Genomic DNA, 18,971 nt, shown 5'->3' with positions numbered 1-18,971 from the left:
GTCAATTGAACCCAAGTTTGGAACCCACCCAGACAGCTTCGTATTTTGATTATGTTACATTGGGTTTCAAGGATAACCCCCGTTGAATCCCTTATCTTACTGGTACATAAATATTAATACATATTTATAGGGTGCTATAAATTAGTCATTTCAGTTCAGTTTCCATTAAATGCCCCAAAAACAATGCTACACTATGGAAATGTATAAGAAATGGAATAGACTGAAATGAAGTATTGTGTCCTACCATTCCCCTCCTTCGGCTTGAAGAAGACAATGGTCTTACAGCAAACACTGTTAGAAATCTTGGCCGGACAGACTCATTAACCTTTTCTTTTTCCATGACCAATTGTTAATACATTTTTAACGCGCAGTCTGCATGAAATTTAATTTGTTTTTTTCATCAATTTAAGTTGAGTAAATGCGCAATTAAGTACTTTTCCTTTCATATGCGAAAACTATATCTTTGGACATGCTAGAACCCTCTCCTGAGCTAACCCTAATTAATTTTTTTTCTTAGAATAAGAAGTTCACCCCAAGTTCCAATCGTCGGTCCCTGGTGGTTTTAGCACTTGACCTTGGGTTCGAATCCCAGTTAAAGCTTTTTGACAAATTCCTTTTTTTGTGGAATCGAAGATTATCTTTTTTATCATTTTAGGTATACTAATGTATTTTATCCAAAAAAGGAACAGGATGCACATAGCTTATGGATTTGCATTTCAAATATTCTACATTAATATTCAAACTTCACAAACATTGCTCTATCACTAGAGGCTACGCCTACATACTTGTGCAAAAACTTTGGACCTGCTAGATACCTCACCTGAGATAACCTTAACTGACTTTGGAAAAAATTGTGAAGTCGAACACTATCTTTTCTAAGGGGCTCAGAAGCAATGCATCATTTAGTGGAGCATAACAAACAAATTTCAGAGTTATTTTTATGTCATTGGTTACAAAACAGATTAAAAATACAAAAGTAATATGACATCAACTGTGAACAATACAAATATGCGTATTTGATGTCATACAATTGACACATTCAATGTATCTTTCACTACAATAAACACATTCAATGTATCTTGCACTACAATTAACACAATCAATGTACCTTGCACTACTATTAACACATTCAATGTATCTTGCACTACATTGCACTACAATTCATACATTAAATGCATCTTGCACTACAATTCATACATTCAATGCATCAGGCAAACCATTCATATAATAGGGTGGTGGTAATAACCAAACTTCATTATGTCTATCTTGTACACCAGGACCGTCATAACCAGCTGTGTAGAATGAAGATTTATCGTAGGCAACACCGTTTGAAAGGAGAGCTTGTGCCAATATAGTTTCTTGTGCCACCCAATCGTCCTTCGACCTTGCATAGCCAGAAAATGATCTGAAATATAGAATTGGAGCTATCTGCAATGATAAGAAATCTATCTTAACGGGAGGTGGTTGCGACGGGGTCAAGCAAGTGCATCCGAAGATTAAGTAGTTGCTTTGAGAGGCAACACAAGTAACAGACAAGAAGAATGACTAACTTTAATGTCAAATAATAGTTGTAAAAATATGAATTTAAGTGGTTCTGTCAGATATTGAAATCCAACTTCAAACAAATCAAATCAATGAAATTTGAGGTCTTACTTTTGCCAGTTAAAAACCAACAACGCCATACGGTGTACAGCGAGGGAAAAATGTTAGGAACATGCATATCCTGCTATACTCAAAGCCTTAGTCGGTTTATTGCGCTTTTACTGTGCCAAACAATTATACAAAATAAACAATATTTGCTATGTGGACTTAATGATCAGAGGTTGACAAACCAAGTCGCAGAGTGACATGAACATACCCCTCATAATTCACTAGAAACACAAGGCACAATATTTATATTACAACTTAAAGCCAAAATGTTGAAGACGTTACTCACCTGACGTATGCAAGAGAGGCTGGAAATGAGCTAAGTTTAACTGATGGGTCAATAGGTTGAGGTGGATTAGAAATAGAATTAGGTAAGTAAAACATCATTGTGTAACTATTGGTGTTCTTATTGTGTTTGCTTAAAACTGGAGCAGTCATATTTATCTTTTGGCCTAAAATAAATGCAGTGAAGTTTTTCCTATTATTAAGCCTTACAATTTGATAAAAGTTTTGATAATTAGTAATATAATTATAACAGTTGGTAACTGAAAACATGTGTCATAATATTGCATCCCGACAGACCTGGGCCTACTAGAATAAAAGTTGAACTCTTAGTTGGCTTTCTCGTCTTTGGAACAATGACAAATATTTAAAACACATGAAACATGTTGAAGCCGTGCTCTGGGATTCATATATCATGTTTAACCCCATAAAAGATTCGAAAAAAGTGTTTCGGGATTCTTTCTTCCATAGAATGGAAAGATCTGATTACTATTTAATATGAACTATCGACCACATAACAAAAATGAATCCGTAATCAGAGCATTTCATGTCCAGCTTGTTAAAGCCCGGTCCAAATAAGATGATTTGTCGACACTAAATAGATTTTACAATGTTATGTATTTATATGCTTTACAGCATAGCAAAATTTGTATTGTCATAATCAGGTTTTAAGATGGCATTTTTTATTCATGATATAAAATCGACAAAATATTGCACAAAAATAAATAGCCATGCTATATCATTATATTATTTATATACCTTAAACCTAAATCTAATAATAATAAAAGCATAAAGACATACCATCCGCATTGTTTCCACTGATGTATCCAAAAAGTTTCCAAAACATAACTCGTTTGGCTGTCTCGTAAGGCATGTTGATTTCTTCTGTTTCTACCCAATTTGATGCTTCGTACTGCCTAACTTCAAATAAACGCTGACAAGAAGAATAAATAAACAGTTATTCTCAGTATTCACAGGAAACGTCTAATTGAATATTATATTTTCGGGCATTGATTCGATACAATGATAATTTGAAATCAATAATGTCTATGTTTTGGTCAGAGATCATATCGCATCCCCTCAGTTAGTGTTATTAACCTTTGTCAGCACACACGGTTAGTCACCGCATAATTATTTGTTCAGTTTTCTGCTATTTTTTAAGACAAAGGCCGCATGGCTGGTTAAAACAGAAGATAAAGTTTTGGTTGTAAACGATATAATACAATAGAACTGGATCGTTTGTTCGCCTCGATCATTTTTTGCTTGGTGTGGTTCTGACGCTGCTGAGAAGATTATTTCTAGTCTTGATTTGCTTGGTTATGCGCCCATGACTATAATGCACTGTATATTATGGAAGTTAAATTTTCGGGGTTCGTCAAGTTCTTATCAGCTACATCAAAATCAAAATAATCTTACCGTGAAAGATGGACAGTCATGTTGCTTGCAAAACGATGGTTTTCCATAAGCATCTAAGGAATAGGCTGCACAATAAGTATTCAATAGCTGTAATGCCAAAATCAATGATATAACCTTTAGCATCATCTTCTTAGTATGTGAACAAAGCGATTTCTTAACTGTAAAAAGTGTCGTTATCCAGTCGCTTTATCACTAATAACAAAATTTGATTTTTTATGGTATTTATAGGCCATCTTAATCTTTATATAACATTATTACATAAATCGTACATTTCGTTTGGTCAAGTTCATTTATTAGTAGCAGTAAGTTGGTTCAATCTGATAGTTTTCAGGAACAGTACTAAATGACTTGCTAGGACAATATAATGTAATATATTACATTCTCAAAAGATAATATGAACACAAATAGTATCTGTTTATTTATAGTCCATTTTGAATGAAATAAATACAATTTCCTAATCTATAAACCCCTAGTTAAGAAATGGGTTTGTCCAAATATGTAAGATAAATTTGCAATTCACGTTTTCAGACACGTTACGGCTAACTTTGTTTGATGAAATATCTTATCTTAATAAGGTCGTTGTTATGTTTACTATTGTAGTTTCGGTTAAACAGAGATTTTAGATGTACAAAATCAATATACACATCATGAAAAACTGCTACATTTCATTTGAAATAGGGCACTAATTGGTAACAATTTGACAGATTAATACAGTCAGAAACAAAAAAAAAGTATTCATTATTTCTAACGCTGACCAACGGTTATCGAACGCTGATATCCATATTTACATTGTATATTGATATCAATAAAAATGGGGTGTTCGGGATCCCGTGGTGGTACCACCTTCTGGAGTCTGGGGGTACAAGCCTCTCATGAAGCGTCTGAGAGTGTTTCTCCCAAGGAAAATTTTTGAAAAATGAAAAGTTGGTGCAATCTGGCACATTTTTTATATAGGAATAAAAGTATTTTAAAGTTTGGCAGAAATGAAAAGGGGGTGTAATAAGCGGTATAAACCATATTTCTTATACGTTTCAATGACCGAAAAAAACACCAGGGTTTGATTATTTACCTACTGTTTCATAATTCTCTAATGTTTTGAGTTACATTAGAATCCACGTGTACGTAACGCGAGTATTGAAGTTTATGTCAATAGATAGAAGGTTGGTTGTATAACTGAGGATCTGTTTGTCTAGTGGACGATATGACGAAGAGAAAGACTTCTAGAAGCGGAGATTGTGGTTTTTTTTTACAACCAGTGACAGCATTATTACGCAGTTATTAAGACGCATTTTACGGAACCATCCACCGTACAATTTACCAGGGAAAAGTTCATATTCGATGAAAAGTTTAAAACCGTTAATATTCATATCCTCAAAAAGCAAAACCGAAACACTCAAGAGACACTAAATATTCGTTAAAGAAAGATAAATTTGATTTACTGTAATAATTTTGACAAATTTGATTTTCGTTGCGACTATACGACAATTGCCTCGGCCTTTTTGTGACTGGGATAATAAAATAGTGCCTAGATGCATTTCAACATGCTACTACAAAGATCCAGATGGCAAGTTGTCTTTTCGTATGACTGATTAACTTACAATATACTGTAGCTCGACCAAAAATAATAATATTCCACATGATTTATTAACAATTAGTATTACACTGAAAATTCTATAACATTTCAACAATAGAAGGTGATATATTGGCGTTAAAATGGACACTTTCATGTTGAAACCACTTTGACTTATGTGTGATCTCGCGATACGAATTTGTGGTAAGTGTAGAGGAACGTTGAGAAATACCATACTTAGGACAAAATTGATCGATTGTTTTGTGGAAGGCCCAGGTTTCGGAATCTATCTGATGATGACAGTGCACCGGGTAGAACGTATCCATTAAATTTAGTCAATGTAACGCATCACTTGAGGTGGTATCATCTTGCTAAGACCGGTATTGAAAGGTTAAAAGAGAAAGGATTAACCGTTACATTGATTCCTGGTTTCAAGAATCTTTGATTCCTGCATTTATATTGGTTTCGCGTCTAATGACTTTCACGTTGACTGGATCTTTAGGAACAATGGCACCACGTGATTCCACATCTAAGTCTGCTTTCATATTGTCACCTTTTATTATTTGAAATTTTCTGAGCACTTTTACTATAGTTATTTTAGTTTCTAATATAGCAAATCTCATTCCAATACAAGCTCTAGGACCGGCACCAAAAGGAAGATATGTGTATCCCTGTATTTCACTGCGTCTCCTTTGAGAAAATCTGAAATATACAAGTCATCAAGTAAGAATGACTAGTGACTTCAATTTTATCTTCAATATAAGGATTTGCCTCAAAAACAGTACATGATATTGTTAACATTCAATAAACATAACCTATTGACAAGCCTATACCACTCTTACCTCGGAATACTTTCTTGGCAGTGAAGAAAACATGGACACCTTGTTTTGCCATTCGTTTCCATCTTCAGATACCTTCATCAGTACAAATGATAGTATGTTATATTTTTGTTATAACCACATGGTCATTCTTAGACAATCAGTACTATTCCAAGGTACTAATATTCTTATTCAAACAAATAGTCGGTAAAATACGGTTAACCAACTTTTTGTGTTTTGCCCAAATGGAAGGTATACGTCCAAGACAGTAAATATATTCATAAAGGCTTACCTATCAGGATCGAACGTTGAAGGTTGTTGCCAATAAGACGAATCTCTGTGTAAGGCCCAGATATTAGCCTGTATATTAATGCCTTCTGGAATCGTAATACCATTATATATCTTTGTCTCAGATGCCCGTCGTGTAACAATTAATGACGCTGTAGGATACATTCGACACACTTCGTCAAAAACTTGATCAAAAAATGTTAATTTCTGGATTGAATCGTAGTCAATTTCATTCTGAAAATATAAAATATTGCTTAGTTTTATACTTGATTTCAAACTTTGAATAGCTGGATATAAAAATTTTACATTATAATTATGTTTAATCATATAAATTGAACTTCAGCTGAAATCGTAATTTCTTGACTTGGCAGATATTTGTATCATTTACAAGAAATACGTATTTTCAGTTCGTGTTAATACGTTTCAATTGTGGTTAATCGAAAAAGTTAATCTCAAAATTTTTGTGATTTGAATCCGTTTCACTTGAAACATAGATATGGGCAAGCTCCCTAGTGGCAGTGTTATCGATATTGCTAAGCATTTATGGTAGATCTTGATCACCTTTTGAGCAACCTTGTCAAGATTTATAAAGAATGTGATACGAAATGGCATCAAGTCGAACAGTGTAACAGATCAAGCTTCTTGATCCCTCACAGTTTAAAACAAAAAAGTACGGTCTCATTGTGCAATGCATGTCGTTGTCACAGAATTGATATTCTTTTTCATTTCATTTTGCTGTCTTTAGTCAAAGTTTTAGTTAATTTTAGTTTACTAAGAACCGAAAAAAATCTCACCTCTCCTATTTTTTCATCAATTTCTTCCTGAAGCCTGAGTTGAATGCTTGGATTCATGGCAAGAACATGACTCATAAACGCCAAACCGGTACTAGTGGTTTCATATCCAGCTAAGAGAAACGTCAGACTTTGAGCGACAACTTCTCTATCAGACATTGGTCGCTTGAGAATTGAATCTATATTCTTATGTTGATTCTTGATTTCTGGGTATATCATGAGTTGCACTAGGTCGACAATTGTTGATCGTGGTCCCATATCTCTTCTTATAGATATAACTTCTGTTAGTTGTTCTCTTAACCAAACTACAGGATTCATTCCAAATATAACCACAATATTTTTAACAGCAAAGATAAAGTACCGTAAAAACGGCATAAACACTAAAATGAAACATTTGATAAAAGCATGATCACACCACTGCAAAGACAATTTCCCAGAAGACACGCAATGATTTGCAATTTAGAAAAAAAACAAACCATTTTTGTTGACGGTAACACAAGGGCGAATTTAGCATAGAACTACATAATATATGTATGCATACATGATGATTTAAACCCATGCATACCACGTTAAGTTTTACAATTCTCGAATCATCACGAAATGAATTTAAAATCCTTAAATATTAACCCTCCCCTTAGCCCTACCAATAAACAGTCCTGTAGTGTTATTGTTATCGAACGAACCGTTGAACGTATAGTATGCAGTTAAAGACGTTCAGATCATCATGTTGGATTAGTTATATTATAAATCGTACAAGCACTATACTCAAAACAAATAAGATTTTGAATGAACGATTTGCATTAGCACATAAAATGGCGTACAAGACGTACAATACTTAAATAGACGAATTTGGGTGAGATTAATCATACTTACTAACTAAAGGTAAAATGATAGATTTTGTTAAACCATTGAACAGGGTTCTGATTTGGGTCAAAAATGGATCAGTAGAGTCTTTCTGAGCATCTGTTTGTAAACCAAAAGCACATCTTCCAATAACATCGACAGTTAAACATTGAAACATGCTGTATATATCAAACGATTTGCCGTCATCTGCTTTTCCATCCAAATTCTCGACGAAAAGATCCGTACAATCATTCATAATTGAGAACATCTTTTTCATCTTCCCTGAACTAAAGGCAGGCGTTAGCATAGAGCGACTCTTTTTCCATTGATCACCTTCCTCCAAAAACAGACCGAGACTTTTCTTTGGTGCTAATGGAAACGATTTTCGTCTTTTGAAATTTGGATAGTCTTTGACGAGGATTTCCTTCAATAAGTCGGGTTCACCTACTGTTATAACTGGTGTGTAACCTTCAAAATATCTGAAAATATATCCGAGTTATCGTTACAAAAGAGAAAAAAAACAGCATTTTTGTCTACTTTAAGTATCTTTAAGGCAGAGAAATGCGGATTGAACTCATACACATAGAAATGTTGGACGTACTGCCTGCACCATAATAAGCAATAGAATATTCATCATTTTTTTCTCGCTATTTAGTTATAAGACATCCATATAATTTCTAATTTCCTACCCAAATATTCTTCCGTATTTCTGGGTCCAATCTTGAATCGCTTGATGTTGGCCTTTTTCTAATATTTCTTTTAAGTTACCATAAACCAATGATGGTCTTGGACCTCGTATTCCTAATTTTTTGAACTGGTTGAAATGTTGATATAAATGCCTAGAGAAAGGAATTTTACATTAAAGATAAGGATAGTAATTTACATATTTAACACAATATATCAAAACTACCCACAAAATCGTAAGGCAATGTTTTCATCTTTCAGTACGTCACGACACAAAGCACATACCTCAGTAGGGACTCGAGTCTTTACATTTGCTATGTTCGAACATGTTTTTAAAGTTAATTCAAAAATCAGCTTTAAATTAGTAATGTTCTAAGTTTGACTTTGCTTATATAAAAAATAATAATTTACATCTAAAACAAACTTTCTTCCCTCTGTGAAATTTCAGCCAAATATATCCCAAATTTTGACTGAAAATATTATCTGGAAATTGTAATCGTAAAGCAAGTGACATTGTTCATGTTGATATCCATTTAAGTCTGGTATATTTCTATTCTCATAAAAAAAATATCATATATAGATTCGAGTAGGAAGACAATTAAAACTGTTAAATATGATTTTACAATGAAAGTTTTTTAACTCACCAGAAAATTGCAATCAGAATCAGTAGAATAATAATAACTATACCCGATAGAATATTATTGACAATAAAATCCCATATATTATAACTCATAGTGTATCCTTCGTTATACAATACTATGCTCAAAAATATTCCGAGATACTCTCTCCGAGAAAGTTCTAAATCGAATATACAAGGGTCTGACCCCAAATCTCTTTTATAGAATATGATAATCGGTTGACAAGAAACCATTGTTTTCTTATTGGATATCTAATCACTTCAGCAGTTAAAAACAGCATTCTTATCACCTTATAATCTAGCGACTATTAATCTGGATAATGTAATTATAGTAACAATTGAAGTAAAATTAGATCGTTATCTGATTCTGTATTCGTCAAAGGGGGCCTTTCCGGTCCCTTCTAGATTAAACTTCACCCTAGATCAATCTTCTAGTCCTCTCGTCATATTTCTAGTTGAATAACCAACTTCCTTAAAAGGTAAGACGCAGTTTAGCCCTTCATGGATAGTAATAACTGAAACAGTTTTGAAACTCTTAGGTTCACAACATATTAGCTGCAGAAATAACAACATTGATCCCTTCATAAACCCAAGTCGCCCCAGAAAAAATTGTGTGAGAATAAAAAGAAAAGTGCACATCAATATGTTGTTATTCATTCTGACACAGGAAAAAATATATGATATTGTCCATTGTCCATAAAAAAAATTCATGAAGACGCAGCCAGTAAAAAAATGGGGGCTGACTTTGCATTATTTTCACTTAAAGGGGCGTTATGTTTTTCTTTATAGATCGAAAAATATTTTTGCTCAAATTTATGAAACATATTCACCAAAATCTAGAGAATTGTGTCACTGAACGTATCTGAAAGTATTAACTTAAAATAATCAGCCGTTAATTTATTAAACCCAAAACTATTTAACCCCAACCAGTGCAACGAGACTCTATAGGGCGACTGCCGACCCCCACCCCGTCACTAAAATGACCATAACTTCCACCCTTATTTTGAAGAGGAAAATGACTTATATTTTGGTTTTGGGAAAAGTTTGAAAATAAAAATGCTGTAACAGGCAGAGTTTGCATGGTAAGACCCTGAAATTTGGAACATAACCACTTTAAATGTGTGTGTACCTTCAGTCAAAATTGCAACTTTTCATCTCTGATAGTCTATAGGCGGACTGCCGACCCCCACCCCCTCACTATAATGGCCATAACTTCACCAATTTTGACGCCAGAGGTATAATGTTTCTTGCAAACGGAAGTTTAACATGTCCCCTAACTATTTCATTCCAAAACAGAAATTCGTATTTTTTGAAAACTTTTGAGAAAATCGACTTTTAACTTCCATCCTTATTTTGAAGAGGAAAATGACTTATATTTTAGTTTTGGGAAAAGTCTGAAACTAAAAATGCTGTAACAGGCAGAGTTTGCATGGTAAGTCCTTGAAATTTGGAACATAACCACTTCAGATGGTCTTCGAACGGTATTCTGTCACACATTTTTAGAGAAATATGTCTCAAACTTATTCTAAAGGTTTCAACTGATAACATCGAACCATTATAAAGCCAAACACCAAAACTAGGTCAAACTGCAATTAGTGCTCTTTTAAACCAAATTCAGTGTGATCAACTATAGTCATAGATTCAAATAGCATATCTTAGAATATTTTTAAGTAAAATTTATTACATTCATTGCCTCTTTAAGCTGACTATCTGAAAAGGAACAAGATGTCAAAAACGATGTTTTCCAGTATTTACTTTTTACTGTGGTTGTCTGTTTTCATTGTATCTATGACTGATATAGAATATAATATGTTGAAGAAAGGCTTATAGTGTGTGCGTTTATTTTAGAGTTACTGTTAAAATAACTATTATTGTTTATTTGTTTATTACTCGGACATAAGGAAATGATTCTGCTGGTGTTCTTGAAAGTTCCCAGGGTAATTCTATTACACATCACTTTTAAGGTTCAAAACGCACTTGAGGCAGATGAATTTCCACAGCGACCAACGTGTAATACCACACCACCATAACTCGCAAAAAAACGTAACATTATGCGAAATGAGAGCGGGTTTAAATGCGTGAAACCAAACACGTAACCCCTAAATAATTCGAGTCACATTAAATTTGTTTTCAACATACTCCTTCTTCTAAACAGCGTGCTCCGTATGAGGCGGAAACACATCTTCACAAAATATCTTGCTCTCATTGTTAAAAAGATAGTTTTACAGTGGCGGAGCCTGACTGCGGGTATAAATCGGACAGACTGACTTAATGGGGGCACAACTGTTTAGGATTAGAATTAGGATTAGGATTAGATTCTGTGGAAGCCCATAGACAAGAGGTTTTGGTATAACTAATCGTGAGTCACAGAGAGGCCAGTCTCAACAGTTTGCTCATATTACTGTTGAATAAAGGGAAGTAACACGATTTAATTGAAACAAATCATAAGAACTTTATTGAAATTTATTGCCTAAGCAGACGACAACCCAAATTCATTTGGAAACTATCGTATCTTATCTGCTGTCAAGAGCTTTGACACCCATCTTGCATGTCGACTAGGTGGTCTGGTACAAAGACAATAATAACACCACATTTACTATTCCTATGTTTGATATTCATAACTGAATGTACTGGTAATAAAAGTAGGTGTCATTGCGATTGAGATGTAGAACTTTTCAGCAGACCCTCATATTATGTTTAATCACATCCTTGGATATTCCCTTCTGGATTTTCCTACTTTTGGCCAAATATGTTTTGTAGTAGATTTCTATTCAATAAGCAAGAAGTTCTGTCATGGGTTTATTCTTGAGATTATGATAGTGTCGTATGAACAAATGCAAAATAACATGTGAACGTATACTTCTATACCAATTCCAATCTTCTCATTTGTTAAAATTAATTACAAATAAAATAGTGTAAAAAAATAAATTTATTTTCAATCTATAAATCTAATATTCTTATATGAAGTTATTATGGGACAAAGTGGAAAACACATCTTACTTATAATTCTTTGATTCTATTTTCAACGAAAAGATTTTTGATGGCGTTCAAGATACTTTTGAAGGAAATTAGGTAAAATAAAAATGAGTATAATTTCGAAGAAAATAGAATAATAGAAAATTTAATATTCTAAATAAATCTAAAATGAAATTTCTGTGTTAAATTAAGAAAAATTTCTAAAATGCACTAAATATTTGTAAATACATTATTGTAATTGCCTTAAATACTAGTAAATGTATTTAATATTTGTAAATGCATTACATGTTTGTAAATGTATTACATATTTGTAAATGCCTTAAATTGTTAATTGTTTCTGTAAATACATTATATTTCTGTAAATGTATTCCTATAAATGCATGATATCGTATTAAAGTTTGAATTTATGTAATTACATTAAATCGTATTAAAGTTTAAATCTATTCAAATAGAGAGAATAATATACATGAAAGAGAAAACCAGTAAATATAATTTGAAATACTTAAGTAGAAAACATTACATTTAATATATTATTCCTCGTCAAAATGAATACTCGTATAAATGAATATAAATGTATGTATAATATATTTTCTTGACTATACAAAAACTATGAAGGGAACATGATATTTTGGCACACAATTTATGAAATGTAAAATGATATACAATGATGAAATGCAAAATATTATATATAATGATGAAATGCAAACTGATATACAAAATAATTCGACTTGACTTCTATTGAGAGTTTTACAATGTGATTGTAAGAAAAAAAATATTGTGAAAAATCTAGTATCAATATAGTGGAATTTCGTCATTCGTGTCATACTCAGTTCCTCTCATGGATAAATATAATGACTAACTCGTGCTCAATACACCTTAAGGTGAAGGTTTGGTTAATTTCTACTTAAAAATTTCAATTCTAATTTCGGTTGGTCGAAATATATTCCAAACCATGTTTATTGAACAATTATATTCCTGTCTTCACTCAACAAATATCTACCATCCGTGGACTTAATAACAAACACTATAGAAATATTCAAATTCATTGGATTTCAAATTTTAACAAAAAATAACTATAACAAATTTTAAAAGTATAAAAAGTTATTTGGTTAAGGAAAGGCACATAATAAATGAACACAACATATTATTCCATCACAGTTCCTGGTTATTACAAATACCATGGGGTTCGTATTTGAACACGTTCAGCCAGATTTTACAATTTGGTTATTTACATGAAAATACATTATTGAATTATCAGAGAACAGTTCCTAGCCTAACATACCTGATATTCTTCAAATAAGAGAACTATTGAATATTTATTGAACTATTTAAAGTTCTTTGGATAACATGTCTAAAAGCACTAAACGGATAGCATCATAGGCAAGGACAGTAACTCTTCTTACAAACAATAAGTTTATGACGCCAATTTATTTAGACCCTTACGAAAATCTTTCGAAAACACAAACAGAGGATTTAAAGGGACCGGAAGGATCTTCGATAATTTAACCCTTGACAACTTATGTAAGATATGATGCGCTTAAAATAGTCCATGTCCCTTAGAATTTAAGAAAGAAAAAGCAAAGCGTTGTTAAGGCAAAGAGTGTCATCGCTGGCGATTGTAAGGTTTGTCCATTATTTCTTGAATCAACCACACCTTTTCTTGGACTGGTTTGTAAACATGTAGAAACACAAGCTCGTTCAGAGTAGTCTTCTAATTCACATTTCACTAAATAATTTCCACCATATTTTTTACATAATCTTGATACTGAAAAATAATTATGATTGTTATAAATGATAAACTGTTCAGTAATCACACGTCAATCTCAAAGGAGAAAACTGACATTGTCCCAAACACAATTCTTTGTCGCAACGAGCATCCATGTTGGATTTCTTGAAACGGTATATGTCATCTATCTTGACAATGCCACACTAATACGATCTACGTCTAATACCATGACTGCAATAGCCACTTTTCTTGTGCCTTAGAAGTTTGTCGATGAAGTGATTTGATTGGATAGTGCGTTAGCGAATTTAGACAATCATCGACTTCGACTTTTTTGTTTATTTGTTAGAGTACAATCCAATCAAATCAGTTATGACAAGTCCGTATCAAGTTAAACGTTGACCATAGTTTTCTTCTGTGTGCACAAGAATAGGAGGTATTTGGTCAAATTTGTACATGTACAAAATGTTCATAACCAAGTTAAAAACAAGCCCCTCATAGAAGGTATAATATTTCACTATAAAAAGTATCAACCCTGATCAATTTAAGGAAATTAATAACTTAATAAGTTGTTATGATATCGTATTAGGATCTGAGTATCGTTATCTTGTGAACCAAATTGCAGACTTTATATCTCATTCGACCACTGGCTATTGTGGAGTCACGAACCTCATTTATTTACTGATAATAGAAGCTTTGGTGATAATCTAGATGTCTATAAAGCGTACAATATGGAGACACTCTTTCTGAATCACTTAAACCCAAGAAAATCTCATCATAAAATTATTTTACTTGACTTGAAAAAACGTTCGTGTGTCTGAAATGATATGAGGATTTGTGCCTTCTTTTCTGTGCTTAGTTGGGACAATTAGAGGATTTGCGACAAAACAGGAATTACGCAGTTCTCTGTTTCTAACTGTCAATTGAGCGTGCACATTCGGTGATAGAAGGGGCCAAGTTTTCCCGCCCGAGCGAAAAAACTCCTTTGTGAATATCCCACAATTCATCGTCGATATTTTGACACGGATTCTGCATGACGCACTGTGATTTGTTGAAATGAACATCAACAATACACCACCTTGGTTTATATTTTTTAGATTACAACGGGAACCGAAAAAAATTAAGGAAATGAAAATGGAATCTGATTCTAATAAGATTGCAAAGTAGATAGACCTTGAGCAGAACAAAGCATGATATTAGCTTCATTCAAAACTATTTTGATTGTATTCACTACCTCTGCATACAGTTAATTAGTTTGGAAAACCGTCTGCCCTTGATTCACCAACGTAACGATAAACCAAACTTCCAAAAACAAAAATACAAACTTAGATTACCTTCTCCTCGTTGATTTCTAATGCTTTGACATACGTTCTCATTCAAAATAAATGGTGGTTCATATTTATCTACACAGTCTATAGGATTTGAACCTTTAGGACAGGATACACAACCTGCTGCACTGTAAACTGAAATAATAAAGGATTGCACATTTTAAAAGCATTATCACAAAACAAAATTTAAAAAAATCAGATTGTGCATTATAATTATCATTATCAGGGGTTTTAATATACTTATAATTTCAGGTTTTCCAAAAAAATTTCAAGTGTCAAATTTATTCATTTGTCTTCAATCTTTATCTTCATTTCAGTCCATTTTTCTTTGAAAAAAGGTAGCGAGACGAGAGACACCGTTGTACAGAAGGATGGTTCTCATATGGGTTGTGGTATTGTGTCCTTATCCCCTCTTTTAGTCTTTTATATATTTGGCTGGTCACAAATTATTTCGATTTTTGTTTATAGTTAAAGCCGCGAATAGATGATGTACGGTATCCGATGCGGTATACATTGCTTGATTATCGATACAGTATAAAATACACGGGGTATCTCTGATAATTAGATGAAGTTAAATGCCAACTAGAACGACAGTCCTATATATATATAGCCCACAGTATCCTTAAATTTATGTCAAAAACGCTATGCAAATAAACCTTTAAAACTATTTTAGTTCAAGAATGATCCACGCCCTTAAGAAACAATAATTCATTGTAACGCAGTTTTCTTTCTTTTTTTTCTTAACATTTGCCACATAACTATACATGTACAGTGACTAAACTACCATAAGGACTGGTCGAACCAAGTCCACGGGCCCCACCAATAACGTTCAAGGCCCAGACAAAAAATACAAAATTGAAAAAAAAAATATAAGGCAATATCGAACCAAGTTGGTTCACAACTAATGTTGGGACCCTACCAAGAGTAATATTATGGCAAGGAAGCAAATGAGACCCTATGCCATCTATGACTGCCAATGGGGGTCCTTATACAAAAACATTTACCCTAGAGGACAGAATAGTACTGGTGTGTTAAATCCTTCGACAACCTCCGCCTACGCCGACAGTCCAACAAATCAAATAGGGCATATAATGTTTAAACAACGGTTCCCAGGGGAAGGGCCCACGTCCACGAGTCCTCACTCATCTAGTCGGGCCACTGTACATGTATATATATTTTAACTTTCGAAACTTTCATTGTACTTTTCTTATGGTAAACATGAAAATGTTCTTCTAAATCAGTGGTTCCCAACCTTTCTCAGCCTTCACACCCCTGGAGCAATCACCTGGACCTTTCACACTCCCAAAAATTTGTTTCAACCACACTTTCAGCATGTGATGATGTGAGGTGCTCGCTTTATTCAAAATAAATTCTTCTGCTAAACCAGTTGACCAAACCCTTGACAACCTAGTCCCACACCTCCAAGGAGTGAAAACACCCCAGGTTGGGAACCGGGGTTTAATATCATCAGTGATTCAAGAAATATATTGAAATGTAGAAAGTTAAACAAAGTATGGAGGATCGTTTATTTCCTTATATAGATGCAGATGACGTCATCATGTCAGAAAGTTCTCTGCAAAAGCATTTACCACAGATGTTGGGCGTAAAATCCGGGAATGATGCTAATAGAATACAAAATACATAAAGGCAATAAATCCTTCATATTAGTAAAGCTCCTCCCATTTTCGAAGAATTCAACTGGGTTAGCCGGAAATAGGAAATACAATTTAAATATAGATATGGTGAAAGTCTTTCTGAAAAATTGATAAAGTATTGACCAAATTTTGTCAAAATTAGACTACAGGATGAAGGTTAAGTCATTTATTGACTTCGTTTGATTACTACATGGGGGTATATACTTGTATACCGACTCAATGAGGTCAATATAAGAGGCAGTAACGACCCAATATGAACATCATATAACTGTCAAATCGTGATCACCATAATATGCTTATCATTGTAACGAGATTCTTGTGTGGCTTGAATGAACCTTCCCGAAATTGTTGAAGATAATATGATTTATTTACAATAAGGAAAAATAACCATATTGTATTGGGAGTGGTCCGTTATGTGTGACACAAAGTCAGTCAATCTGATGCGCATACTTATTTGCATCATATAAAGAATATCCTTATAAAGAAATTTCGACATAATGAAGTTTTTTGAATAAATTGTATTCAATTGAAATCAAAAAGTGTAATTATTAAATATCGGAGAGATTAAATTTTTGAAGAGATTCTAAGGCGAAATTGTGTCATATTTAATGTTTTTCACCAAAAGGAAAATTGACTTTTTTCTGACCGCGAACATGGTAAAACCAAACAAATTATCTTCTTTATTATTTTCTCAATGACGTATATGACTAAAGGATTACAATCATGTAATCGACTTGCAGTATGATAAATAACACTCGGACGCAGTTCTAAACCCTTTTGAATCACTTCCTTGAGTCCATGAGTCGTAGTTTCAACTAAACCTTCAATTCACAATTAGAGGTATGGTTATTAAATTTGAAATATGATTTGGAGGCGTTGTAGAAATATTATAGCCTTTTGTGTAAATTTCATTTATTAAGTCGAGGTAGTGATTTAATATTATTGTGTGTGTTATTTCCTAGTAAGATCTAAAGATCGTTTGCAGTAGAGAGTCTCAATCTATTTTATATTTCACCATACTCTTTGTCAATGTCTTGTATTGTTATGTAGTAAATGTATAATTTCAATAATCTAGGCTACTGTGGAGCATGAATTGAATGAAATTAGACTTCTGATTATTATACCATGCAATGTCAGGCCTGTATATTTAGGATTTGTGAGAAACAAATGGTCTTGCTATCATCTGGGCATCATTATCATCTTACATCCTAATATACATATATATAAACATTTGGGTTATCTGTTAAATTTATCATTAAATTTGGTAACTCTAAAGTACAGTCCAGTAATGACAATTCATATAGTGTACTAGAGTACCCTTGAATACATAGAGGAAATGAATATATTATGGGGAACTTCAACTTCCGCTGGCAATTCATCGTGACATGAGAACATTTCACTTAAAGTTGGAATTTCTTAAAACCATTTCCTTTTAATTTCACTTTAAAATGTGTCATCACCCAGATTTGAAAATATCTCCTTAAAATGAAAATCGAATTTTTGTAAAAATCAAAATAATAATGAACAATACAATCTTCCAAATAAGAAGTCTGATAATGTTAACTGCCGCGGTAATACAGGAACATTTATTACATGCGGCATTCCAACTTTAACAAAGAACACTTGTTCACAATGAATCTGTCACTTGATGCTTTGCGTTACTATAAATAGAATATCAGGCGGTTGAATGGTCCAGTCTAATAATTCCAAACCGTATAATTTGTGAAATTATCTTTGTTAAGGTCTTTCAACTCTTTATTGTCATCGGCTTCAAATTATCGATTTAGTTTTAACATATTCTACAGTTTTTAACTTCAGCGCCAATTCTACATCTTAAAATCTAATTCTTAAATTTAATCGAAGAAAATTTAACACATTTATGCTACGTTTATAATTTAAAATAAGGTATTTCTTAACTTACCCAAATCGACACAACAAGAAAGCAGAAACACTACGAAAATAGACAACGTGTTCATTTTTTTTTATTCTATCACGAAAATATCCAATGTTACAGTCTTTGTAAATATTAGTTCAGCTTTTAGATGTTGACCCTTTTAATTTCAACTGTGTTTCTCTGTTCCGTCACTGGCTGTCCCAATATAAAACACCCTTCGGTAGTCGCGATTATCACGGAATACTCGTGGACATTACTCATAGTCTCGAATATAACGGTATTGAAATATAACCCCCGATAAAATTGTAAACTCTGTAATTAATGTAATTGTTTAATTAAGTAATTAATCTATTAACTAATTACCTTATTGTGTGGTGGTTTATATATTACATATATACAACAATATCTCGAGATCAGAG

General features: G+C 33.0%; 3 protein-coding genes across 3 annotated transcripts; all 3 read right to left on the bottom strand.

Annotated features, from left to right (window-relative positions):
- Positions 1-927: 927 nt before the first annotated feature.
- LOTGIDRAFT_229539 (hypothetical protein) lies at positions 928-3,529 on the bottom strand. Its single transcript, XM_009066862.1, has 4 exons — positions 3,346-3,529; positions 2,731-2,863; positions 1,937-2,099; positions 928-1,405 (listed from the first exon to the last, which is right to left on the bottom strand). Exons 1-4 carry the CDS (start codon positions 3,469-3,471, stop codon positions 1,192-1,194), a joined length of 636 nt encoding a protein of 211 aa, XP_009065110.1. The 5' UTR covers positions 3,472-3,529; the 3' UTR covers positions 928-1,191.
- Positions 3,530-5,346: 1,817 nt separating this feature from the next.
- LOTGIDRAFT_108496 (hypothetical protein) lies at positions 5,347-8,469 on the bottom strand (the record flags this gene model as incomplete). Its single annotated transcript, XM_009066861.1, has 5 exons — positions 5,347-5,617; positions 6,026-6,255; positions 6,816-7,192; positions 7,686-8,134; positions 8,345-8,469. Coding segments are annotated over 5 exons (1,452 nt in total), but the record flags the coding sequence as incomplete, so codon positions are not given.
- A 3,418-nt stretch (positions 8,470-11,887) lies between these two features.
- LOTGIDRAFT_229538 (hypothetical protein) lies at positions 11,888-18,714 on the bottom strand. The gene is made up of 3 exons (XM_009066860.1): positions 18,580-18,714; positions 15,010-15,138; positions 11,888-13,717 (listed from the first exon to the last, which is right to left on the bottom strand). The coding sequence occupies exons 1-3, from the start codon at positions 18,632-18,634 to the stop codon at positions 13,509-13,511; spliced, it is 393 nt and encodes a 130-aa protein (XP_009065108.1). The 5' UTR covers positions 18,635-18,714; the 3' UTR covers positions 11,888-13,508.
- Between the last annotated feature and the right edge of the window lie 257 nt (positions 18,715-18,971).

Source organism: Lottia gigantea (genome assembly GCF_000327385.1).
Source record: "Lottia gigantea unplaced genomic scaffold LOTGIsca_8, whole genome shotgun sequence".
In the NCBI taxonomy this organism is placed as follows: Eukaryota; Metazoa; Mollusca; class Gastropoda; family Lottiidae; genus Lottia; species Lottia gigantea.
This window is presented reverse-complemented; position numbering and strand designations above follow the sequence as displayed.